At 45.2% G+C, this 27,478-nt stretch overlaps 1 protein-coding gene across 1 annotated transcript in view; it reads left to right on the top strand.

Moving 5' to 3' along the window:
• Positions 1-1,146: 1,146 nt before the first annotated feature.
• SETD6 (SET domain containing 6, protein lysine methyltransferase) overlaps positions 1,147-27,478 on the top strand; it is a 147,311-nt gene continuing 120,979 nt past the window's right edge. Inside the window, exons 1-2 of the mRNA XM_069217398.1 lie at positions 1,147-1,404; positions 18,863-18,985. Of these exons, the coding sequence (XP_069073499.1) occupies positions 1,384-1,404; positions 18,863-18,985 (144 nt within the window). The 5' untranslated portion in view covers positions 1,147-1,383. The remainder of the gene's footprint in view (positions 1,405-18,862; positions 18,986-27,478) is intronic.

Raw genomic sequence — 27,478 nt, 5'->3', positions numbered from 1 at the left:
GGACATTAGTAACTTTTGGCAAGTATCCTTCGCTACACTTTGGGTCACAGTTAAATCTGCCACATTAAAGAAAAAACATCTATTTACAGTGCCCAGGGTATATTGGTCACCAGACAAGATAACTGCCTTGGGGAAGGTAAAGAGACGCTGCCTACGATGTAAGGAGGAAAGGGATGACGACATCCACATGTTCTAGAGTTGTCTGAAGCTTGAACCCTTCTGGACAGATGTGGGGACGGTGCTCAGAGGCGTGGTGAGTCCAGAAGTAAAGGTAACCCTCTCTTTAATATTATTCGGATCCAATATGGGGGATGATTGCTCAGTAAATCTGGACAAAGAGCAGAGACATGTTATTCGGTTAATTCTTTGAAAGATATGTTTAAAATGGACTCTCCCCCAGATACCAGCTTTGCATAAGTGGATTACATCAATCATTAAACTATACCACCTGGAAAATAGTGGCCTTCAGAGCAGGAGAAATAAGTTCTGGGCATTATGGCAGGAAAAGAAAGTTTGAATTAAGTTGAATTTGAGTAGTCTAATTATAACGGAGAGCCCAATGATTATGAGTATGGTTAAAGCCTGCTGGTAAAAAGAGTTGGTGGTAATGTGATGAACTTGCCTCTCTGGAGCGGAATCTCATGGGGGAGTTGGCCTTTAAGGGATTGGCGGTTGGATGGAGGTTAGAGGAGATGTCCACCTGTCGGTGATGGTTTCTCCTCTCGGTGCTCTTACTTGCTGTTCTAGAAGCCTTGGTGGATTTGATATGAGGACTTTAAAATGAAAAAAATTAATTAATTAAATTGCCTCTGCTCCAACAGAAGTCAATGGGGGAGATACATTTTCACGATTATATTATAAAATATTTTGCTTACCTCCTATAAAATGTTGGCATATGCAACCTGCACAGGTTGAGCTATTCGTTTAAGAGCCCGTGAAACTTGAGAGCTCTGTGTTCTGCAACATTCAAGCGCTGTTTTCAAGCAGCACTGACAGACATTATGGTGCAAAACGTTCTCAAAAGTCACTAGCAGCTTTTCGCCCTTTTTGCTCTAAAAAGCTCGGGGAACCATGTAGAATAGGAAATGCTCCAGGGAAGAGAACCTAGTCTTCTTTTAATTTCCATGCACAGAGATCGAGGATGCCAGTCCTTCTTCAGTGTCCATACTCGCGGAAGCAGTACAGCGGGCTCCTTCTGTTGCTCTTAGGCTACCCTGTGTCAGTCTTGTCCCGTTTCTACTCCCGTTGCCCGTGTACTAATTGATCGGTTAGTGATGGCGACTGAGACCTGATGTTCTCTGAAGTTTGTCCTCTCAACTTGCTGTGTTCGGAAGGAGGTGCAGCAGCCACACTTGCACCGAGTCCAGTGGTAGAGTAGCGGCCATGGAAGCTAAGCGGCAGAAGGTAATGGGAGCGGTAACTTAAAGGTTGAGGGATACTAGAGTGGGTTGCCCCTGTTATTTGTTGTCCCTTTCCCCGTGTGTAGGTGCCCCTTGAGGTTGATTGTATGGGGTGGGGGGGGGAGGGACTTACGTTGTTTTTTTAAAAAGGTGTACTGCCTCAGTCTAATCGTTGAATACATTTCGTGTTGTTATAGAACAGACCTAGGCAGAATACTGCAATTTCATACAAGCGGGGTCTACTGAATACGTTGTTAAATTCCCAACTTGAAAACAACAAAATATTTCACGCCTGCTGCACTTTTCAAAATTATTTGCAGACTTTTCGCATAGAGAGGTCTTGTCATACTTGATTTCCAGAAATCAATGTTGTTTTCTATTTTTGTTTTGTATAATTTTCTTGTTTTTAGAGTTGGATGCATCTAATCTTGTAGATTTAATTATGTATTTTATGCCAAGGAACGGGGAAGAAACGGGACAGGGAGTAAAGCGAATTCAATGGGGAAAGCCAAACTACATGTCCCGGAATGCAAAGCTCTGTTGGCAATAAACGTGACGACCGGCTGTGATTAAACACCCGGTCAAGCAAAGTAAATTGGTTTTTACTTACATTTAAGACGGTATATTTTAAATCAGGTTTCAGAGCAGCAGGATTGTTGTGTAATTTATATTGCATGATCATCCCTGTGTGCGTTTCGTCGTCTCAAAATATAAGTATCCGTTTTCTGAGAGATTTGCTGCAATATTAGTGAGGTGATTGTCTACTGGCTGAATATTCTGATGTAATGATATTTGTTTAGGACAAGCTCTCTCATTAATTCTATTCTTTGCTGTGAGGAGCTGTGTATAACCTGACAGTCAGTGGTTCAAATCTTTCATTTTTCATTCATCTGTGATTGATTAAATAAATGCTATTGGAAATAGGCTGTCAGATAACCCTCATGCAATTGAGAATTTAATGGCCTAGACCTAAACATTATGTAATTGTAATGCATTCTGGCAATTGTAGTCTCGGATCACGTCATAGGATGTGATCATGAACAATCAAATATAAAAGGAGTAACACATGAACAGCCCCCTAAAACGAACTGCATCTGAAGGGAAGGTGTTGAGACCTTCTGGGTAAAAAGCCAGTTAAGCAGAGTTAAACCTTTTGGAGATCATGTTCATGTATGCTGTGCTTCTACAGATGGGCTTTTCATAATCGTTTGTCTAGTGTTAGATGATACCCTTTCCTGTTAGCATGATGTTTGTAAAAGATATTCACATTATCTGCAATGGTAAACACTGCAGATACAATGAACTTCCATGGATACTCAGGTTGCTCCATCCTTTGCTCTCCATCTTAATGGGGAAACTGGAGAACTAAATACTTGCTACTTCTAGCATCAAACCACTGGTGTAGCTATGCTACATTGATGACATATTTATAATATGGAATGCCGGAGGTAGATGCCCTCTTACAAAGAGCTCGCACTGATGGCTCCTACCATGTTGGTAAGTCTCCCTGTTTCCGGACTACACAGTAGCAGTCCATGCTAAAAGAGCTTCCTTCACCGAGGTGAAAAGGGCACTTTGGGGGGAGGGCCTCAGGTACTCTTTGATGTTCCCGGCCAAGCTGAAAATTACGGTAGATGGTCAAACTCCAGTAGGGAGCTGCAAGAGGCCTGGGAAAGGCTGGAAGAGTACAGGGCGGGAACCCCCTTGGTGGAAAAGTGAGGAATGGCGAGAGAAAGCAAGCACAGGCCCAAAAATCAGACCAGATGGGCTAGAAGTAGAGGGACAGTGAAGAAGCCAAATACGTCACAGGCTGAACAGGATAGGACAGCATCCCTCCAGGTGGCAGCAGAGTTCCCTATAGACTGGATCAGAATCAGAAAAAGGAGTCATGTCTGAGAATAACTCTGCAGACTCTGAGTGAGAGAGAGCTATTCAGACTGAGGAAGGGCTTCCTGTGTTGACCTCACAGACAGGGGACATCCTGATTTGATGTTACATCACTTCACACAAATTGCTCTGCTGTGCCCTGTTTATGACCGGGACCTCCCAGATGGTTGAGGCCTTACAGGGGAGTCTTGGGAAACCAGGTTCATGACCAGTGGTGAGGAGTGTGGCTACCCCCATGAGGGAAGCATAGTTGTTGCTTACCATTATGCCTCATGACAGAACTGGATAGTACCCAGATAGAAGATTTCCCTACACCTGGTGTAAGTTCAGTGTTTGGGCTTGAGCACCGGCTTGGTCTCCGAATTATGAGAGCCTAAAACCCACTACCTGACCCCTTATAGGAGCCTGGTTGAGCTTTGCTCATGACTGTTTGTCTTACTTATCATAATTTGTGCGGACAACCATTGCTGCTCAGCCCTGGGGATGGGGAGTTTTATGTTGGGGATTAACCGTTTTTGTCAGTCTTGAGAAGGACTCAAGCTGACTTTTGGGAAGGGGAGGGTTATGGCATAGCACCAGAGGTGGTTGCATCCCACTAGATGTGTTCTATGATACTTTTTCTGAACGTCTTACAGAACACATTATTTACTTTGTTTAACCAAGAATGTCCGGAGAATGGAATCTGCTGCAAAGCACCATAATATCCGCAGGTACCTGCGGCATAGAGGGTCCATAGAGCAGTGCTGCCGAAGACCCATTTCACTGGGCCAGAGCGCTTATGCTGTAAGTGACGTGGACAATTGTACAGTACATCCTGCTCGACTTATGCAAGAGGGGCTTTGTTATGGATTAGAGCTGGAGCCCCGTTCAAACTCACACAGTCACTGATTGACAAAGAGAGTCGGTATGTCTTAGTGAGCCGCAGGTTACTAGGGAGAGAAGTTACATTGGTAAGTGTTTATGCACCCAATCAAGACCAGCTTGCGTTCCTACAGCCTCTGGGAACTACTGGTGGGTGGAGACTTTCTTCCGGGATGGGACTTTAACTGTGTCCCAGACACTTTTTTTTAAATCACTCTATGCCACCTCTTTAAGGAGCATCATCCCACAAAATAGCATCAAGGTTTAGAAAGTGGACATATTGGGAACTGTCAGATATTTGGCATGCCCAGGATGGTGTTGATGGTCTTGAATGTGACTTATTTATTCCATATGAATGCCCTCCACACCAGGTTAGATAGATTTTTGTGCTTGGAGAGGTTGTGCTACTATATAATGTTTACCGAATATCAGGGGAGCACTCTTTTGGACCATAGTCCCCCTCATGGGGCTTCACGCCCAGATGACAGACTAGAGATCCCCTTATGGTGGCTACAACCTGCAGTGCTAGTGTACGAATGCTACAGGGAGTCTATATCCAGAGGATCTGCCCTGATAGAATGGGAGGCATTTATGGTCATGATTTGTGGTCATTATTATATGGATCAGTCAGTGCGTGTTTGCAGGGAGCTACACGAGGAACTACGTACATTAGACAGTAACATCCTTACTTTAGACAACACCTTAGGCTCAGACCCCTCTACTCATCAGAGACTCTTCCATGCAAAGGAGCAACATAATTTTCTCCTAGACAGACCGAGATGCCACAACTACAAGAATCATAGCTAGAACCCCCAATGAGGAGGGTAACACCAAGAGCGTGTTGACATGGCTCATTCGTCCTGAACTGTGTAGCACATCCATTGCACATTTAACTACTATTGCAGGGGTTCACATTTATTGATTAATGATGAGTTACTGTCCTACTGTGAGGCCCTCTACTGTCGCCTGGAGACACTCCCAGTGTCCAAACAGAGCACGTTCCTAGATCACATACACCTCCCGACCTTACCTCCTTGGGCATGCACTTTATTAGGGGGACCAATCAAAGTTCCAGAAATATGGCACGCCGTTCAAGAAATGGCAACAGGCAAAACCCCCGGGCCAGATGATTTCCCAGCTGAGTTTTGCTCAACCTATTTGGGCACTTTAGTCCCAAAATCGGAAGTACTCTATGCCAAGTCTCAAAAGCTGGGCCGCTTGCCTGATTCCACCAGGAGTGCACTTGTGATCATCTCCCTAAAACATAAAGCTCAGGATCACTTGTCACTGCCTTTCGCCCTTTACCCACGCTTATCGTGGCCTTAAAGGTCCGTAGTAAGGTATTGGCAAATAGATTGCTTCTCTAATTGCAGGGACTAATACATAAAGATCAAAACGGTTTTATACTGAACCGCAGTACTTCCCTTAACTTGCAAAGATTCATCCATGCTTTATACCGCCCTAAGGTGCAGGACCATTTGGGTGCGATACTCCTGTCCGTTGACCTCAAGAAAGCCTTTGACTGGATAAGATGGGACTTTCTGACGGAAGTCATGCGAAAGATGAGTCTGTGGAAGAGTGGATTTGATGGGTTACACTACTGTATATGGAGTCAACTGGTAGGGTCAGGACAGGCTCCACGATATCTACCACATATGATCTATTCAGAGGAAGCAGACAGGATTATCAACCTTACTTTTTGCCTGGCCATAGAACTGCTAGTGGAATTGTTTCAAACAGAGGGCGAGGTCAGCGACTTTGCTGTTGATGGGCAGGAACATATCATTTCGCTATACGTTGATTATCTTCTACTATATCTAGCAGAGGGTCCTGTGGGGGCGAGGGTAGCAATTAATTGCCTTGAGAAGTTCGGGAGAGTGTCTGGTTTATGCCTCAACTGGGCTAAAACTTGTCTTTTCCCCTGTGTGGAGGGCACTCCATGTCTACAGGATATCCTACTGGGACCTCGGTTGTCACCCACTTCCTTTAAATATCTGGGTATCCAATTATATCACACCTTGGAAGACTAAGAGAGGGGGTTCGTGGGTGGGATGGAAGCATTCATTATTCTCAGGGGTGTGTCACTTTCTGGAGATCCCTGCCACTGTCCCTGATGGCGCAAATTGCTGTCTCCAAGATGATGCTCCTCTCGCCTGCTGTATTTCTTTACAAACCTCACAGTGAAGATACCTGTTGCATGGTTTAAGCAGGTTGAGGTCTTACTTCTTATACTAATCGGGGATGGTGGTCGGCATAGGGTATCCATCGAGGTGTTGCAGCGCCCACCGGATGAGGGTGGCCCGGGGGCACCCGACTTTGCACTGTAGTACTTAAAAGCTAAACTGCAGTTGATAGCCAGATGGCTTTATGAGTCCCTGTATGGTACCTGGGACCTAGTGCGTCTGGCCCCTCACCAGGGTCTTCTCCTTCCCTGGCTGCTGGGTCCAGATGTAGTCATCCTGCAACTGCAAAGCCTCTTACAAGCGGCAGAGATTTCTGGTATGGACCCGGGGCACTGGTATATGCACCTGCTTTGCCGCTGGTAGGTCTCCCACATCGAAGCCCAGTCACTTGTTTTACATCTGCCCAGTTGTCATATTGGACTGAGGATGGTAAGGGCCTGCTTTTCATTGGGTAAACTCGTACCGTTGGATGAACTATCATGCCCAGGGGTCAGTTTCTGACTTACACGGACTATGGGACAGTGGACAGGACAAGACATCCCCCTCCACCCCCATCTCCAACTTTTACTCTCCATGGGTTCAGTCAGGCGATTGGTCACATGGTTCTGACGTTCCCTGAATGATATGAGGAGGAAGCCATTGACAGACCTGAGGGCAAGATGGGATTCTATCCTGGGCCGCAAGCTTACGGACCGGGAATGGAGCAAAATGGTGGCCTAACCTAAAAAGGTTTCCCATAACACAAGGCTTAAATATACTCAGGTTTGTTTTCTGCATATGGCATACCTCATAGCTCATGCCTCATAGATTACAGTTGATATACGAGGGAGACCCGTGGGGATGCCCTAGATGTAGGCTCCCTGACGCCTATTTCTGTCACATGACATGGAACTGCTGTACCCTCCAGGTATTCTGGAATGTGGTCCTCAACCGATTACATCTTACACTTGGACACACTATTCCATGCCAGATAGAGGCCTGCCAACTGGGAATGTTCTTTAGACCTAAGAAGCGCAAAGTGGGTTTAAAATGTTTAGGCTTAGTATTACCCACACGCTGGATAGCAATGGCTTAGAAAATGGAAGTGAGGCCCAAAATTTGACGTATGACTGAAGGATGTTATGACTTGGGCGGAGGCAGAAGAAAGGGCTCTTCATAGCGAAGATGCCATAGGAATTAGAAGATGCCCACCAGCAAGGCTCTGAACGGAAATTCTAGGGAACATCTGGGGCTCAGATGCAGATCAGGGTACACCTGACGACCCCAGAGACAGTCCCTGGGGAGGTAGAGCAGACGGGGAGCACAAAAGATGGGTGATTTATGGGGACTCAGACGGCTGCCCAGATTAAATGCCTGATCCATGTCACGTCCGAAGGTGCCAACCTGCCACCCATTTCCCACACCTGGACTCTGTGATTCATACCTTAGATACCATAATATGCATTTAAGAAGCTGAAAACTACTGATGGACAGCCTTCCCTAACATATCCGCTCACAGAAACAACCTATACCCCACGAGAAGCTTTAATTCAAATTATGTTCTGTTTATTTGTTAACTTTTTTTAGCCTGGCTATCTTATTGCTTGATACTATCCTCCACCCACTTTGAGATGTTCATCTGACATGATTCAACCTAGTCACTCCTCTATCCCTTCTTGCTCCTGCCACAGAGTTACTCGATATTTACACACGCACCCTACGTTACGGGACTTACCTTAGCTTTAGTTCTGGCAGTACTAACTGATAAGGGTAGAGACCATTCTAACTTTATAGGACTGTGAATGTCGTCGGTGACCACTGGGGTCCAAATGTATTTAAAGAACAGTGGGTTAGTGCCCTGGGCAAACAACTATGCAACCTTTGAAATGGTATGTGTATTGGGTATGCTATGCTTTTATTTTTCTCCTGAGAGTGGTGCTGTTATGGAATATGAAACACAATGTTGTCGCTGTTTAAAATATGCCAATAAAATATATGTATTTTTTTAATCTATCGATTTGATCGGCTGGCTTCACTGTCAGTGACGCCATTCTGCTGTTTTACAAGGAGCAAATCAGCACACAGAGTAGTTTTTTCAGTGCAAGGAGCTACTGAGGCAATGTGTGCTTTTTGAGTCCAATAACTATTTTCCCAATGTTTGTTTTGTAAAGGTTAGGACCTGGCAGCTCCCACATCAATAATGTTTTACAAGAACCATGTCAAAACAAGACATGCATTGACAAAACCGATACGCTGACCACCAATGTCAAATCTATTGGCTTTGCCAATGCTTGTTTATTTTCATGCTCCCTAGAATCTTGTTGAAACTGGTTGCATTATGAATGTTTTTAGAAATACTAGCATGCATCAACACACTTTGAGTGATGGTTGATGGTCAAGGGGTCTGATGGAGAAGAAAAAACCCACAAGTAATAACCTGTCTTTGTTTTCAAACCATTCACCATCTTCTCAGCTGGAGACTGATCTAGAAAGTGTGAGGGTTATGTTGATGGTATTGATGCAGACATAGTTGACACTGACCTTACAGAGCAATTCATTAAATATGCTGTGCAGATATGCACTGGCCTCATTTTGTTAAAGAAAACATCTTGCAAGCCCGGAGTCAGAAACATCTGGAGGAAGAAAGTTTTTGGAATAGGACAAGGAATAAGAGAAACTTAAAGAATGGTGTGCCTGTGAAAAATCAGAGGGAGAAATGCGAAGAAAATATATTTTAGGGCATTCATAACACAGAAGGTGTATAGGTAGATGGGATGAAAAAGAGATCTTCTAGTTAACATATTCCCTCACCTTTGACTTGAGGTTCATAAGCGATGGTTTCACCAATGCCTAACAACTAACAACTAATAGGAGGGGCAGAGGAGTTGCATGGTGAGACGGTTACGACCTCGGAGATCACAGTTTGATATGGAAGAGGTGTTCAACGAGGAACCATTGATGTCTTGAGGGAAGAGATTCATGTATAGGTAGGGGTTATGTTGCCCTTTTCAGAAGGGAGGTGTGTTGTTGGGGCTAGAGACTGAAAAACGATGTGAGTAAGACCGACCTAGTGGGATGGTGGAAAGCACTAAGACAAGCAAATAGTTGGTGGTATTGTTAAACTGGAAATTAGAGATAGGTCAGCAGTGAGGGTACGACTGAAAGCAAGCGAAGGGAAGGTTGGTAGTGTTGGCTAGCGATTGTCGAGGACTTCGATTGAGAGCAAGAGAAGTAGGAGGACTTAGATTGGGAAATTGTTATGGCCTAGAATTTAGACTGGGTACAGGACAGGGAACTAGGCCAATTGTATAAGGCTTAGAAGAGAGCTAGAGAAGCCAGAGGTCTGAGATGGTGGATAGAGGTATATCAGAAAGCCTTGAAAGAGAATGGAGATGAATTACACAGAACATTTTTTTTTTTTTTTAACTGTTAGAGTGCTGAGACTACAAGCAAGAGAAGGGAGGGGTTTTAGAGATGGCTTGAAATGGCTGGTGTGTTAAGAAGGAAAGTTTCTCCAGTGGGTACCTATGTGATTTCTGCCATTAAGAACACACCATCAGTACACTTTCACATAGTTGTACTGCCTCCCCTGAGAGGCTTGCACTATTGGCTGCTCCTGGGTTTAGTAGGCTCCAGCAGGACATTCTCCATGTATTCACTTGCTTTGCGTGTAATTTCGTTCCAGCAGAACAAAAACCCGTCTTCCTGATTGCCTAGCAGTAAAAGTCTCTGCTCTTTGCTGTGATGTAGTTCAACCCTGTTGCAAAGTGTAGTTGCTCTAGAGAATCCTAGGCTCCAGGAAGAGAAAACAAATCGAACACAAAGGGCAGACTCCTGGGCCTCGGAAAGCAATTGCAGCCTGAAAGTAATATATCTTACTGAAGTGAGGGAACAAGGAGCCGCATCGATCTATCCATCCTGAACAGTAGGAGGAGGATTTTATTTTGGACCAATTTACACTACATTTTCAATTCTCAACCTCATTCGCTTTCCTATGTCCATTGTTAAGGTGCCTATTTCCGTACACTGCATACACACACACACACACGGTCTGGCTACACTAGCTCCTCTTAACTATTCACCTCTGCCCGTACATTTTAGGTAACTATTCCACATTTTTGCCTTGTGTCAGCACACAATTCACCTGGCTCTTGAGGAAATGTGACTTAAATATTATCTGCCAAATGAGGGCACTAAACATCTAACCTTGAATCTCTTTCACTTAACAAAATTGTGTGATCTTGGGCATGTGTTTTATTTTCCTGGTCCCCCGTTTCTTAATCTATTCAAATTGGTAGTACTAATAAAAAGGTTAACCCGTTATTAAACACTACCTAAAACACCTGTATGTTGCTAAACCGCACAGGAGCATTGAGTTTAACCAGAACTTTAATAGAGTTTGCAGAGGGAGAAGAAGAGTTTTCAAGGCTTACTTATCATTGATGCAATTTAGATTAAGGTGCAGCATATCGGGACGCTTGTGGGCATTTTGTTTGAGTTTGCTGGCATGTCTGTATTTGATGAGAACTGAGCTGGCCCTGCTGTAACCCCTGTGAGAGCCTCAGACCATCTACCCTGTTGCAGATGTAGTCTTTTGTCCTGGCACTTGAAGAGATCACCTCAACATTTCCTTAAAGCAGTTCATGGCAGTGCACAGAGAAACATATAAGTTCCCTCAGTTCAAAGACGAGGTTTTGGTAACATCTGGTAATTGAAATTATATTTGTTGTTTTTGTAAAGTGCTTAGATTAGGGGAGCATTTCGGAGGACTGATAAAGCATAACATATTTGTGTTTTGGAAAATGCTACATTTTTAATATATCGTACAGAATTGTGATATTACTTACTGTGACATCATTTCAGGTAATGTCTCTGTGCACTGCCTATGCTCATTAGTCCACGTGCAATTTTCTCTAGGACTTGTGCTCTGCATACCATCACAAACTGGTGTACAAACGCAGACTGCTGTGCTCCTTCTGTTGTTGTTTTTTATTTTTTACCTCCTCTCGTTTCTAGGGCTGGTGAAGGGACAGATGCAGAGCACCTGGCTGTCTAGGAAGAATGCACTGGCAAACAGCACCACGCTCACCTGATAAACCCTAGTTTGAGAAAGGAGCATTTTGCAGGTCAAGGGAGTAGTCCGAAAATTAAAATCCCTCCACTTTGAACCAAAGCTCTTGTCGTGGGGTTATTTTAGTGACCTTTTCATTGGCACATTAATTTTAGCCATAGGCCTGCTGCCCATGCCTTCTAGCCTAGTAAGAATTTATTTTATTCGTATTAGTTTCTGAGCAGAAGCTTTATTCTGCAGTGATGTTTTATTTCTTTTATCACATACACTTTGAGCCTAGGAACTGTTTTCATTCTTGTTAGTAGGACATTCTCATTCTGTACCATGCTCAAGGCTGTACTCAATATTGTTGTCAGTACAAAGTAGGACACCACAATCTTTGCCACTTCACAGGAAACGTGTGTTCTTACATTAGGACAGTTTTCTTAGAACACCAGCTGTTTTATTATAAAACATCCCTCTGCCCCCTATCCGTTAGAGGGAGAGTTCCAGCCAGAAAACTCCCACTGCATGCTGTCGCTTCACTGCAGCTGTCTGCTGAGACTTGACTTCTTTTCTGCCTTTTTGTGCTCTAGTAGTAGATTAGTGGCCTGGGTAGGAATTCCAATCCATAGCATTCTGACACTATGGTGCGTTGTTTCTTATGTTTTCTTGTCACCGCATTGCTATTATGTTTTATCATCCTAATCATTGCAGTACATGCTATTTTTTTCTAGAACGCAGTTGATTCAATAAAATGTATTGAACCGATTCTTGTTTCTGTTTGACTTTGCATGTGTGAGATGAATGTGACTGAGAGAAAAGGCTGAGATATGTTAAACCATGATTGCCCTGAGAAATCAGAATATCATGCGCAGGAATGCCAAAAATCACTGCCACTTTTAGGTGCAGGTGAGGTACTGCTAGCTGGCTGAAATGGTTAGGCAGACAGCTGTCACACGGTGTGGAATTAGACACACACAACCTAGTGGTCCTGCTGCCCGAGCCCAGCAGTCTCATTGGTACAATGAGAGCTAACACAACTCTTATGCCACCAATCAAGCGAAGAAAGTCATTGCAACCCTCCCCAAAAGAGCTCTCTTGTGTCTTCCATCCAAGTATTTATCCGTTCATTCTTCCCTTCACCCACTGATACCCACCATTGCATCTTTACATTCTGCCAGTCATTCTTTCATCCATCGTTCAGTCTGTCACCAGTCTGATTTTCAGTCCATCCATCTCTAAACCTATCCATCCTACTATCCACCCATCCGCCTATCTATCCTTTCGCTCAGTCATCCTTCCACCCTTGAATCCATCCATCCATTCACCCTTTCCTTCATTGGTCCATCCATCCACCATCCTTTTAACTCATCCATCCTTGCACATGTCCTTTCACTCATCCTTCTAGCCTACACATACTCACTCATCCACCCTTTCAGTTACACATCCCTCCATCCTTTCACTCACCTACCCTTTTACATTAATTATGAACCTTTACCAAGCTGCAGACAGAAGAGGCACATAAAGAGCTACACCGCCTCTGTAGCTGCTAAAGAGGGGGGTTTGTGATGCCCTGTTCAGACCTGTCCTTCCATCTCCAACCTGTGCATCTGTGGACCCCTCACAACCGGGTTCCGCAAGAACCACAGCACGGAAACCGCCCTCATTGCATGCACTGACGACATCAGGACCAGAGTCGACAAAGGCGAGACCGTCGCACTCATCCTCCTAGACCTCTCCTCAGCCTTTGACACTGTCTGCCACCACACACTCCGCACACGCCTCCACAACATGGGAATTCGCCACTAAGCCTTAGACTGGCTCACCTCCTTCCTCACCGACCAGACCCAGAGAGTCTGCCTTCCACCTTTCCACTCCACCGCTACCAAGATCATCTGCGGAGTCCCCCAAGGGTCCTCCCTCAGCCCCACACTCTTCAACATTTACATTATCCCCCTAGCCAACATCCTCCGATCACACGGAATCACTATCCTCTCCTATGCATATGACACCCAACTCATCCTCTCCCTCACCCGCAACCCCACCACCGCCAAAACCAACCTACACCCTGCTCTCCTCGACACCGCCAACTGGATGACAACTAACCACTTCAAGCTTAACTCCAACAAAACCGAGATCATCATCTTCGGCCCCAACAAAACCACATGGGATGACTACTGGTGGCCCACCGTCTTAGGCCCCGCACCCACCCCCGCAACCTCAGCATCATTATGGACCCCTCCCTCTCCATGACACAGCAAATCAATGCTCTAACCTCCTCCTGCTTCCACACACTCCGCACTCAAAAAAAAAAAAAAAAAATCCTTCAAATGGATTCCCCCAGAGACCAGGAAGACAGTCACCCATGCACTCATCAGCAGCAGACTAGACTACGGTAACGCCCTCCACGCCGGCACCACACTCAAACGCAAACTCCAGAGAACACAGCCGCACGCCTCGTCCTTGGCCTCCCCCACCACGAACCAATCTCACCACACCTCAAATCCCTTCACTGGCTCCCCATAGACAAGAGAATCACAATCCGGATCCTCATCCACACACACATCCCTCCACAACACCCGCCCAACCTACCTCAACGAAAGAGTGAACTTCCACACGCAACCTCCGATCAGCCTACCTCGCCCTAGCCACAGTCCCCCGCATCCAACGCACCACCACAGGACGCAGGTCCTTCTCCTAACTCGCCCCCAAAACCCGGAACTCCCTCCCCACCAACTTTCGCAAAACCAGAGACCTCCTGCTCTTCAGAACCTCTAGACATGGTTGTTCGAACAGTGACCCTCCTTGCCCCCCCCGCGCCTTGAGACCCTCACGGGTGAGCCGCTCGCTCTATAAATCTTTTTGATTGATTGATTGCATCAAACCCATCCAGCCATCCTTTCACTCATCCATCCCTCCATCCATCCTTTCGCTCATCAATCCATCCAGCCATCCTCCTTTTCACTCATAGATCAATCTACCCATTCACTTATCCACCCACGTTTTAATTTCACCATCCATCAACTCTTCCATCCACCAATCCATGCATCTATCCACTCATCCATCCTTCCATCTATCCACACTTTCACTCAGACATCAATCCACCCTTTCATTCAGCCATCCATTATTTGACTCATCCATCCATCCTTTCACCCGTCCATCCACTTACCTTTGCACTCATCCATCCATCCTTTCACTCAGCCATCCTTACATCCATCTTTACACTCAGCCATCCTTATTACATCCATCCTTTTACTCACCCACCACCCTTTCACATTAATTATGAGCATTTGAATGCCTAGTTGCAGACAGAAGACTCCCATCAAGAACTCCACAGCCTCTGTAGCTGCTAAAGGATGGTGTTCGTGACACCATTGGCGCAGGCACAAAGTGAGACATGAGAGGGCCAATGAAATGATAGAAATGGGGATGGGCTTGAGTCCTACATGAGAGCTCTATGAGGAAAGCCCTGGATGAGATACAATATGAGAGGCCAAGGGGAGAGGTTTAGGGTTGCATGAGAGGGCAGTGGGGTGGGGGAAGGTTTGCAAAGCACGAAATGTAGGGGGGGAGGGTAGAGGGCACGAGCTGCATGAGAAAGGAAAGCAAGACTCTTTACTGTGGGCCCTAGAGGCAATGGTGAGGAGAGATCATGGGGCCAAATGAGGCCCAGTGGTGGAGCAAAGAATAAAATTAAGGTATCAACAGGTTCAAGTCATCGGGGCAGGTCCAAAGAGGTAGATAAGCCAGCCTCCTATATGCCAGTGATGTGGGTGTTCTTTACAGAGCTGCATCTACAAGCTCCTCTTCATCATGCTGGTCTTCTGCTCTGGGGGAATGAAAGTGCAGACACCGGCTTTTACATTTGCTCTTGCACTGCCAATAAACTTCCTAGAGCCCAGCCCTGACCTGGCTCCACCAATTGTAAGCAAAAGTGTACCAGTGGGGCCTGCTCAGGCCCCCCCTCGTCCAAACCCAGTCGTGCTGGAACTGAAGGCCGTTTGCCCAAAAACAGGCCATCACATTTCAGGATGTGGTGACATATACTTTGTTCTACTTATTGACTTTCTCTCTCACTCTCTCTCTCTTTATCTCTCTATCTCATCTCAACTGTGCTTTCTAAGGCAAAACTGGGTGTAAAAGGTCATGGGAGCATAAGGCTTTGATCGGTGCATTAAGATGTACTGGAATGTTCTGAAGCTATACCTTCAAGGTACCCTTGACGATGCGGGAGTTGGGCCCTAGGACCGTAACAGGCAACTCCCGGAGTCTATGCAGGTAATGCAAGGCGGGAGAGGAAATAAAACAGTGAGTTAGAAGGCAGATCGAGGTAATCAGTTAAGGGGGTAGCATAACAGATGAGGACAAAGCATGGGTATACTGACACATAACTGTTCAAAGGAAATCGCTTGATGTCTGAGGAGTTACTGCCAGCATATCATCAGTGCTCGGGCAATGAGCTCTGAAGTATGACTCACTGTCACCTGAGGTTCCAGAATCCTTGTCGTCTGCGTTATAGCATGGTGTAGGGTCTCTGAAGTTGGCAGCAACCTGTAGTGCCCTGTGGTGTTCCTGAAAGAGCTCTTCCAAATTGGATGTCGGGAGGCCACCGGGCATGATCGTCAGGTGCGTTTTTTGCACTTTATCCTCATCGATGGTGGCGCTTGTGAGCTTCTGAGAAGAGGCCTTTTCACGCCAACCCAGACTGTTCCATTCACGACCAGACATCTGCAGGGCCAGTGAAGAAATGAGTCTTACCATCAAACTGGACGCTTAGACGTGTTGGAAAAAGTAATACATACTGGACATGGTGCTCTCACAGTCTGCGTTTCATCTCTAGGAATGTGTGTCGTTTATGCTGGACAGCCAGCGTATAGTCTGGAAACATCATTATCCATGCATTATCGATCCTCAGGTTTTCTTGTTTGCATGATTCTTTTAGGTTGGGTTCTCTGTTTCAGTAGTTCAATAAGCATGCAACCAGTGGGTGAGAGGGGGCGCCTGGTGAGGCCGCCACATAGGGACCCTATGGGCATGTTCAACAGAGAAGCACAAAGACAAAAGATCTGTGGTGAAGAAGCTGCAAATCCATGTGTCTATGTAAGAGACTGCATCCTTTCCCTCCATTCCTTTGGGGAGGCCCACAACTCTGTTGTTCTGCCTGGATGTTCCCTCAGTGCCACAAGCGTCCACAGAGTACGGACCTTGCCCTGTAGGGCGGTGAGATGGGTCTGCAGGTGTGATGTTTGCGGCTGGACGTCTGGTTTGTTACTGTTTGTTCCACAGGGCACACCTTGTCAGATAACTTCTGGTGGTCATCTCGTAAGAGTGAGATCTGTGGCAACAACGTCAATTTTCGACTCCATTGAGTTATGTGTTCCCTTGATTGCCACCAGGACCACATCGAGTTTGTTAGTAAAGGACTCTGTGTCAGTGAGACAGCCACGGTATTCAGTAGTATGTTGTGAGTTCTGAAGGCATGTAGACGGTCGGGAGTATGCGCCGCAGTGCCGGCTCTGGGCCGCACCATTGTGACACAGCCCAGGGCCAGTCATCCAGGAATGATGGAACACAGTGTTAGCAGGCCTGTTTGTGAACGTCAGGGTGGGTCTCGACCACTCTCAGCACAAGCAGCCCGGTGCAGGAGTCCAGTGAAGTTGGAGGAAGGGTTCCTGGAGAATGTGTGTACTTAGTAAGGATTTGGCAAAGTGGATGGCGTAGTACATGCCCGAGAGGTCCAGATCAAGTGGTTCTTGGATTGGTGTGCCCCTGCAGCAGAGCAAGGTGGTGTGGAGAGGCCGCAGAGAGGCAGGGATAGTGTAGTAGTGAAGTTTTGTAGTGTGAGACAGTGGGCGGCAGATCTCATGGTCGATGGGAGCCTATCTCCCTAAGAATAATGGTGGTTTCTGATCACCAGGAGGAAGAGGCAGGAACCCCTCAATTCGCAGAGGGTTTGTGCCAGTGTCTGGCCTGGGGGCAGGAATGTCTAAGGGTTCCCAGCGGGCAGTGGGTGATCCTGAGGTGTCCGGCAGGTAGCCTTTCTCCTCCAATGGCTTCAGACAGGTGCTCAAGGCTTGAGGTGTGCTAGGCCACACCATGAATATTGGCTAGTTCACAGGACTAGTGGTGGCAGTGGTGACTGAGGGGGGTTCCTCGCACCCCCAAGGGGACAGATGGGAGGGCGATGGTGGGTGGGGGAGGAGGCTCCCGAGGAAGTCACCAGTGCCCCAGGGAGAGCAGGAAGAAAGAACTGAAACGTTACAGGCTGTTCCTAATGCCCCTCCGCTGAGGGCCACATGATGTTGATAGAGAGGATATCCGTCATTGTGGTTGCCCCAGGCCCTCATTCTTCAGTCAGCCGCATGTCTGTCAGGGTATGTCTCTTGTGCCTAATGAGGCTGATTTGAGGCAGGGGCAGGCTTCCAGTGCTCCTCCCTAATGGTGGAGGTGGCCGTGGAGTGCACTCTAGTAGGTGGTGTCCAAGGGCTTAATGAGGCATGTTATGTGGGCGAGCACCTCCTCAGTTCCCACGGCCTGCCAAGGATTGGCACGTTTACTCTTGTGGTGGAGAGGGGGCAGAAGGCCCAGTTTTCAGGAGATGTGAGTCCTGTCACTTGAGCATAGGGCCTGAGAAGAACCTGCCAGGGGTTCCAGGCCGCTCCAAAGTGATCACAGCAGCCATAAGAGGCTTGCACACGTCAGGCGGCCTTTGTGTTGGCCCAATGAGCAGGGTCTGAGAAGTCTGGTGCCGGAAGGGCAAAGCAGCGAACAGGGGCTCACGCAGGCAGTGGGCAGTCCCAATTTGCACCAGGTATCATGTGATCAGGGCAGTGCATTTCACTACTTGCTGCTACCGGATCCCATTCGCCAGGATCGAAGTCCTCGGAGGTAGGGCTTTGTGCTCACCGTCTCTGCAAGGGTTCATCAATCGGCCTACTTGACGGGTGATGGCCGCCGCTTCCCGTCCGCGTGGGCCTGCCACGGCCCCCCAAGAGCAGGCAGCGAGTCTGGGAGATAGATAGTCGCCTACTGAGGCAAGATAATGGCAATAGTGGGAGAAGCGTCGGTCCGCTCTATCAGTTTGTGTCTGCCATCTCGGCTTCCTCTTATCTGCTCCATCTGAGGTATATCTCAATAGAAGGCTGTTGGGAGCATGAGAGCATCCAAGTCTACCCATAAGAAATTAGCAAAGAACCAGGACCTCTCTTAAAAGTGCTCTCAAAAGGATACAATTGCCTTGTACCTTTTGAGGATTCAAATCGGTACTCAGCAGCACACCCCTCAATGTAGTTAGTCCAGCAGAGTCTTTAAAATGAGTTATCACAGATGGTGGGGCGTAATCCACTGTTGCTCCTCAGTATTGGTAGAAATTGGTTTGACTGTCATATTTTGCAGCTCTATGTAATTTTTTTGATTCATTGATCTTGTCTAACCTAGCTGCAATACCTTTTGTATTCTCAGTGTAGAAACTTACCTGATGAATTCTTCTTCTTATGCAGATGTCTCCCACTGAGGATGGGGCAGTGGATGTCGCTCAAAAGCCTGCATCTGTCAGCAGTGGTAATACTCTTTCAGAGTTCCTCGCCTGGTGTGAAGAGATGGGGCTGAAAATGAATCCAAAGGTGAGCAGTGAATCTGGAGGGATATGGAGAGCTTTGGCAGTAATTGTGTTGAGCATAGCAGTTTTAACTCTGATACTGTAGAAGACGGAATTGAGCAGTGCTTGTGAAAGAAACTCAGGCCTAGGGAGTAAAATCTCTCTCTGACTTTGCATGCCTTTCTGCGCGCTGCTTAAAAGACTGGGTGTCTTGTTGGAAGCATTCTAGACACAGGTTACCCTCATGGGAGTAAGAGACCGACAACACCTCAACAAGATGCTAAATGGAATGCACCTTCTGTTGATCCTCATTCTTCTGTTGTCCTCAACTTATTGCTGAATACATACCAATCATTTAAAAATAGCAGTTTTTAGAAATCGGTAATCGGACTTGGATGGATAAATTGAACAGAAAAACAACAGTTGCTCTATGCTTTAGCAGTCGGCTCATAAAACTGATCATTCGATTAATCTTCAGCATTTCAGTTTAAAGACATTTGAAAATGCTTAAAGGCTTATTTGTGTGGGTTGAAGTTTTTGACCTTGATATAAAAGGAAGCAGTTTTTTTAAACACCGAATAGCAGACTTTGACATGCAGAATCTATTTTTGCATCACTTACCTCTAGACCACAATGCGAAAAGCTATAAATCTTCATGTGCTCTTAAATCAAATATTCTTAATTTGACTTATGATGGAGTCTGACAAAACAATGAAGGGGAGCACCTTCTCTTTGAAAGGAAAGGGAGATTCTTCACCTGATCTTCAGACATTGTCTTTCCCTGAAACCGAATAGTCACTTGTACCTCCAGAAAACACTGGGAACAGCAGCAGTGACCTCAATAAAGGCCAATTCTCAGACAGCTACTTTGCAGACAAGAGATTTTTTTTTCTCCCTGATCCTTGGGGATTATTGGATTCAAAACCAGAATGGAGTCAGTCACATCACCATGTAGGTCGAGCATGTCTCTTTGAGCCTTATCCAGTGTTTTGATTACTCCATATTGCATCCTGATGTCTGTACTCTAAGTGCACGGAGTGCCTTGGCAACAGCCCTAGGCATAAATGCCAGCCTCTGTATCAAACTGCTTTCCATTTTTATGCAGCTAAGGAACTTTGATGTAAATGTAAGAGGTAATGGATGTGCTCTCTTGGCCTGCTCTCCTTTATTCCAAACTGGGTGGGAATTACATGCACTTACAGGCAGGGCTGGAAAATGATTTTTTTTTTTAAAGAGAAAATTCACTTTAAAAGAATTTTGCAATTCTCTGTGACCTTTTTTTCCCTCTATCCTTGGAAAGACCTATGACGAAGCCACCAGGGGCTGTATTACAGATTACAGTGTATTCTCTTTGTTTGCACTGGACGCACATTTAAAAAGGTGCGCCTGGTGCAGACAAGGTCAGTGTGCCATATTATATTGAATGTGCTACCCCCAGGGCAGCTACGAACTTGTGCTGCCCTCAGGGCAGCGCATTTAAGAGAAATACAGAGCAGTTATTTAAAAGTTGCAACCTGCTTGCACTATTAAGGGGGACAGCCGCCTGCAAAGGGATGTCTGGGGAGTCCTTAGGACCAATTTTCTCCACCCAAAGAGGGCCGCCTTTAGAAAGTGCACTTTAAATGGGGCGCCCTTTGAGTGTGCCTTCTAAAGGCATGTTTTCCTCCGTGCCCCATGCAAATGAGGGAACACACTCCAGTGATAACGCTGGCGCTGTATGTGCATCAGTGGTATGTGCTTTACAGAGGAGGCCGTTCAAACATTTGTGGGCCCCATCTATAATACCACAGCGCACTGGGGGTGCACAAAGCAGGCTTAAATGTTTGTTGCGCCCCTGGGGCACTTCTATAATACGGCCCCAGAAGCTCAAGGCATGTTTTTTCTATCACTGTAATCCTTTCTTCCAGGGAAAGGATGTTTACATCACTGGGTAACATCACTGCAATATTTTAACTGAAAAGGGAGGATTCAAACTTATGCTTATGTCCAAATCAGCGATACAGATCTGGGTTTGGTTGGTGATCTGCAATCTTTTCCTGGTAGTGTCTGATCTTTAAGACAAAAGAAATGTGGAGACAGAGTTTTTACGCAGGCTGCTTCATGATCCACATGAGACCAGTCAGCTACCTTAATTCGAAACCGGGAGACAAGTCCATTTAAAAAAAAAAAAAAAAACGATACCCAGATTTTACATCAAGTCTGGAAAAGCAAAAGTATTTATTAGGAGCGGTCTATTCTTAGATTGATTTGGAAATTTCTTTATGGGTTTCTCCAGTGCACTGTTCGCTTCTCAAATTCTGGGTTGAGTCCGATAGTCCTTTTTAAGTTTTGGCAACTATTATCCACAAAGATTTTTTACTTCTATCAATCAATCATTATTTGTATTTTGCAGCAGTGTCACCCCTAGGGGTTTCTGGACGCTGTGGGTTTGACGTCTGTCGAAGAGCCATGTCTTAAGATTCTTCCTGAAATATTCCATTGAGGGTGCTGTTTAAAGATGGAGCGGTGGGTCGTTCCAGGTCTTCGCGGCAATGTAGAAGGAGTTACTCCGGCTGTGAGTGTGACGGATGCAGGGGTGTGTGCATGGGCTAGTGAGACAGAGCTCAAATGTCTTGTGGGTAGGTGGAATTTCAGTTGATGATTGTTGATGACTTAAATGGTCTTCCTGTTAATACTCTTATCTCAGCTGTACTTGAATCCTCTGTGGCCTCTGTTAATCAGAAGTAAAGCATTTGGGCCTATGGGCTTCTGTGACACAGGCTTACAGAGAGGAAGACTACATTCTAGGTTGCAGTCTTTTCTTCAAGCTGTTTCATCTGAAGAGTTGTGCATTATTTTCCGGAAGGACATGGTTGTTTTTAGACAGTCAGACTTTTTCATGTGGAAAAAAGCCTACACAGTCTAGGCTTTTTGTAGGGCTTAGAATTTGTACTTGGTAATGACCGAAATGTTTATGCTCAAGTGCATCATTTTTATTTATTTAATGTTCTTATATAGCATTCCTTTACCCACTGGGCGTTAGAGCTCTCTACAGTATTACAACTTTACCTGAGTATATAGGTGTTGTATTTAAAACCATTATCTCATCAATGAGGACTGTAGCCGGTTGTCCTCCGACACGGCTCTTGACTCCTCCGACTGGCGCTGTCCGCGCGAGATGGAGGAGAGCATTCCCCATTGCTGTGGCAACCAGGGGCCCGGCGCCTGCCCAATGAACCCAGATTTCCGGATTCCGGGAGTAGAAAAAAGCGAGAACGGACTACAGAGGGCGAAGGAGGAAGACGACGGAGACGCAGAGGACCCTAGACGGACGGCAGAAGGCGGAGCGGAGGAATCAGAGGGAAGACCTGGGAACCCCGACGATCCCAGGAAGGCGGCGGACCCCATGCAGGAGGGAAGCCACGAGGAGACGCGCAGAAACCGCCAGGAGGGGCATGGCTGAGCAAGGTACGGTCCTTTTTTAAAGGACAGCGATTTGAAACCCAGAAGTGCTGGGACAGAGGGGAGGAGGGTAGGGACGGTGAGGAGGGGCTGAGGGGGGAGCGGCTGGGAGCGGACAGAGAGGGCACGGGGGAAAACCGGGAAAAGGACATTAGAGACAACAACAGCAGTAAATCCTAGCAATACCTTTCTGAATTCTTAGAGACAAAACCCCTCTACTTGGTGAAACACAAAAAGGGTGATTGTGTAAACACCATCTTGTTCTTGCCTTACCACACACGCACTCGTGTCTGTCTCTCTGTCTCTCTCTTCTAATCTAACGCTCTTACAATCTATATATCTCCATACCCAGACTTACCTTACCTTTCGTTCCTTTTCCGGTACGCTTTGGGGAGTCGGATAGAGGATCCTCGCCGGTCAAGAAGGGAGCTGTGAAGAAAAGACAAGGGAGACACATTACGGGACAAGGACACACCAACGCACAAATTTGACATTATTCAGAGATTATAAATAAATTACCACTTCCACCCACTCGAGCCTCAGAGTCCTTATCACCTAACCCACTGTAACAAGGACTTTGAAGGATTTGCTATCATTTCAGTCAACAAAGAGGCTAAAGATACTCCTACAGGTGTATAGTGAATGTCGGAATCCAGTTTACATCAAGGTAGATTTGTCTTCTCAAAGACTTAATTAGCATTCCACCTTAACCCATGCCATGCTGGTTGCCTTTCAGAAGTGCATCCCTTTTACATGTTGAAGGACAGAAGCTTTAGGTGCTCCACATGGTATTTGCCAGCATTACCGTTTGGACACCTCATATAGAAAATATGCTGCTGCAGGAATCCACAAAATTCCTGCCACCCAGCATTGTCTCATCTATACTGATAAAAATTCTGCCCCACTTGTCAGCTTAAACACGTTTTTTTTCCAAACTGCCTTTTTGAAACTCATTTTGGTTCCCCCTCAATTTCGACATGTTCTTGGCTCTTCCCTGTCATAGGCACTTGCCTACCTACACAAGTGAGGTATCATTTTTACCGGGAGACTGAGGGGAACGTTGGGTGTAGGAAATGTGTGCCGGTGCAGTGATCCCAAAGAGAAATGTGGGGAATAGTGTGATTTATTTTTTTAAGCTAAATTTGAGGATTCTGGGTAAGAAGACACAGGGGGATCCAGGCAAGTCACACCTCCCGGGACTCCCTCTGGTGTCTAGTTCTCAGAAATGTTTGGATTTGATAGGTTCTCCTAGATGGCTGCTGAGCCCAGGAACAAAAACGGTTTGGTAGGTGCAGACTGAGCTAGAGGCCAAAATCTACAACTAGGCACTTTCCAAAAAACACATCAGATTTTCAATGTAAAAATGTGATGGGTCTGTGTTGCATTTCCTGGCGCGGGCATTAGGCCTACCCAAACAAATGAGGTACCATTTTTATCGGGAGACTTTGGGGGAACACAGAATAGAAGAACAAGTGTTATTGCCCTTTGTCTTTCTCTAAATTTTTTCCTTCCAAATGTAAGATGATGTGTAAAAAAAAAAGTAATCTAATTGAGAAATGCACATGCTAGTATGGGGACTACTGAATTTAAAGATGTACAAATAACCACTGCTTTTCAACGTCTTATCTTGTGCGCATTTTGGATATACAAAGGTTTCCTTGATACCTATTTTTCACTCTTTATATTTCAGCAAGTGAATTGCTGTATACCCGGTATAAAATGAAAACCCATTGCAAGGTGCAGCTCCTTTATTGGCTCTGGGTACTAGTGGTCTTGGTGAACCCACAAGCCCTATATATCCCCTGCAACCAGTAGAGTCCAGCAGATGTAACAGTATATTGCTTTTGAAAATCTGACATCTCAGGAAAAGCTTAGAGTAAAACGTGGAGAGAAATGGCTGTTTTTCTTTATTTTTTATTTCAGCTGTTATTTTCTGTAGGAAAGCCTTGTAGGATCTACACAAATGACCCCTTGCTGAATTCAGAATTTAGTCTACTTTTCAGAAATGTTTAGCTGCCCAGGATCCAGCATTGCTTTCACACCCATTTCTGTCACTAACTGTAAGGAGACTAAAAACACAAAAAATAGTAAAAATGGGGTATGTCCCGGTAAAATGCCAAAATTGTGTTGAAAAATGTGGTTTTCTGATTCAAGTCTGCCTGTTACTGAAAGCTGGGAAGATGGTGATTTTAGCACCGCAAACCTTTTGTTGATGCTATTTTCAAGGGGGAAAAACACAAGCTTTCTTCTGCAGCTCTTTTTTCCTATATATATATATATATTTTTTTAAATAAAATTTATGCTGTATTTTGGCTAATATCTTCGTCTCCTCCAGGGGAACCCACAAATTCTGGGTACCTCTAGAATCCCTAGGATGTTGGTAAAGAAGGTCGCAAATTTGGCGTGGGTAGCTTATGTGGACAAATCGTTAGGAGGGCCTAAGCGCGAACTGCCCCAAATAGCCAAAAAAAGGCCTGACACCTGAGGGGGAAAAGGCCTGGCAGCGAAAAGGTTAAATCGACAATGCTTATTTTATATTTTATTTATTTATTTTTTTCTTCTTTTTAAACAATTGGTTTTTTTTTTCCTCGTTTTTTCCCCAACCAGGCATTAAAGATTGAGAGCAAGGAATAGGTGTACTCGAAATACTTGAACATACTTTTTCTCATCTGCCATAGTCCATTGGTAGCAAACACACACACAGTTACAGAGAGAACTAGGGAACTCTTTCAGTTTATGAAAATGAAATTTTGCCATCTTAGCAAGAGGCTGGGACCTTGCACATTTCTCATACACCATTGTACAACAGAGTACAATAGTCTTATATTCCACATGGCAGCACACATTTTTCTGGAGGAATTCTAAACTCTGACAACTACCTTTAGCCTTTACTAATTCATTGTTGGATTAATTTACAGATTGCTTTTAGGATCTTTTTGTGCCACCCTCCCCGTGACTATTCAATAATCATCGGTTGTTCTGCATAAAAAGACAGACCTGTGGGATATCGACCTCCGTATGTGATGCCCTTTCAAATGTCGATGATGAATCTGTCTCCAGAACAAGGATAGAATTTGGTATTCTTTCATCTATCTGAAAATTGTTAGTGTAGATGTTCTAAATGTTCTGGTTGGAAAAGAGATGCCCCTAAAATCATTTGTTTGCTTTTCAGCAAGAGACTTGACATTTAAGAAAACAAAGTAACAGATCAGAGCACATTGCACCATATATTTATTTACTCATTAAAAAGGAAACAACAAAGTACTATGTTCAGTACATTTCTGCAGCACACAGCCAAATGGCAAACTGTGTATGGAGAAAATAATGTTTTTGGTGATTATGCCCTGTTTTGAAAAAAGTTTTAAATTGTGAAATACTAAAGAGTCGTGAGTGTATAGGTGGGGTTTAACCCAACTAGAACTTATGTTTTGGTTTCAGTCAAGACAGTGTGCTTCAGTTACTGTTTTTTTTGATTCTGTATGTTCATTGTTGGCTAGGATTTGTTTATACGTCTTTATTGGGCATATATCAAAGTTACAAAACAAACTACTTTGCATTCAAAACTATAGAGTCATTATTGGTACAGTAATCGGATTGTATCCCTAAGGAAGACAAATACATAAGAACGCCACTACATGAAGATTCCCATCAAACAATTCAGTAGAAAGGCGGAGAACCCTGTGTTGCATCAGCAGATCCCTCTTGTCCCATGCATCTCAGCTTCTTACCTCTTTCCCCTCCAATCAGCCATTGGAAACCAGTTCCTGCTGCCACCCTAACTTAGGTTTCTGAGGACTGAACCTCACCTCATAAATGGCTCTCTCAAAGAAAAGGCACCTGTTCATACCTCAAACCCACCCATCATTGGGGAGGGGAAGAGTAATATGCTTCAGCCTCCATTGTTCCACTGAGCAATCATTAGACTCTACAGAAGTATGGCCTGGTGATACACATTTGTGTCATTTTCATTTCTTATTTCCAGCAGGGTCAGTTTGGGGGAAGGCACCAGAGGCCATTCCATATACTCATGACAAGAAAGTGAACACATACTCACTCATGGTAGGGGGGTGCTTCCAAAGGGATACAATTCATGTGTATATGATGGACAGGGTATTGTCCCCCCAGGGCCCTTCTCTCACTAATGTAGGCTGATCATCCAGTGTACTGTAAATCCAGTTGATGATGATCAAGTGGTGCGAGGCTTTCTACTATGAAAGTGTCATAGGCTGTGGCCACACTATAGGGGGACTTAAAGCATTTGTCATTGTGATACGAGGGTAACCACCCATCCATTTGAAAATCTTAAGCAGTGAGTTAATCTTCTTTGATCCTTTTGGATAGAGGACTCTACTCATGGAAGCAGTCTGTTGGTGAGTACTTTGGCCAGGACATATGCTTCAATGTTAATTACAGAGATTGGTCTGTATGACGCACATTGATTTGTTGGTTTCAGAATACTATGATTCTGCTTCCCTCCGGTGCGGCAGAAGACTCCGTCTTCGCTTGACTGACAAAACACATTTGCCTTGTGCAGAGTCAATTTGAAGGGAGCTAACAAAACAATTTCAATGGAAGGTTGTTCTATCTAGTGGTCCTCATAGTCACTAATTGTTAAACTGCCTCTCCCACCTCTTCTTCGTATGTCATTGTCCAGAATGTCTATCTCCCTGTTAAGTCACTTGCTAGCTACAGCAACATGAACGTAGCATGTCAGTTTTGCAGATATAGACATAGACTTAGCTCTCATTGGATAAAACTCACATGACTTTTGAGGCCTGAATTTCAGGATAAGGTAAGTGAACCCCTTACTCATTACCATTCGGTGCTCAAAGATGTACTATGTTGCTACTGAAGCAGGAGTATGATGTATGTTCATATAATGAAAAATATAAAAAAAATCTCCACGTAGCAGAGGTTCACAAGGATGAAATAAAGGTCAGTGTTTATTCATTGTTACCTTCTGAGTTGTGCCTCCCATGTTGATTGTATACTTGTATGTATGTTGATTGTCATAAAAGGTCATTTAAAATCCACAACTAAAAAACTTAATTATGTTTTATTTAACAGCAAATGAATG

This window comes from Pleurodeles waltl, chromosome 12, assembly GCF_031143425.1.
Source record: "Pleurodeles waltl isolate 20211129_DDA chromosome 12, aPleWal1.hap1.20221129, whole genome shotgun sequence".
Taxonomy (NCBI): domain Eukaryota; kingdom Metazoa; phylum Chordata; class Amphibia; order Caudata; family Salamandridae; genus Pleurodeles; species Pleurodeles waltl.
Note: the sequence above shows the minus strand (reverse complement) of the source record. Positions and strands in the feature narration are given on the sequence as shown.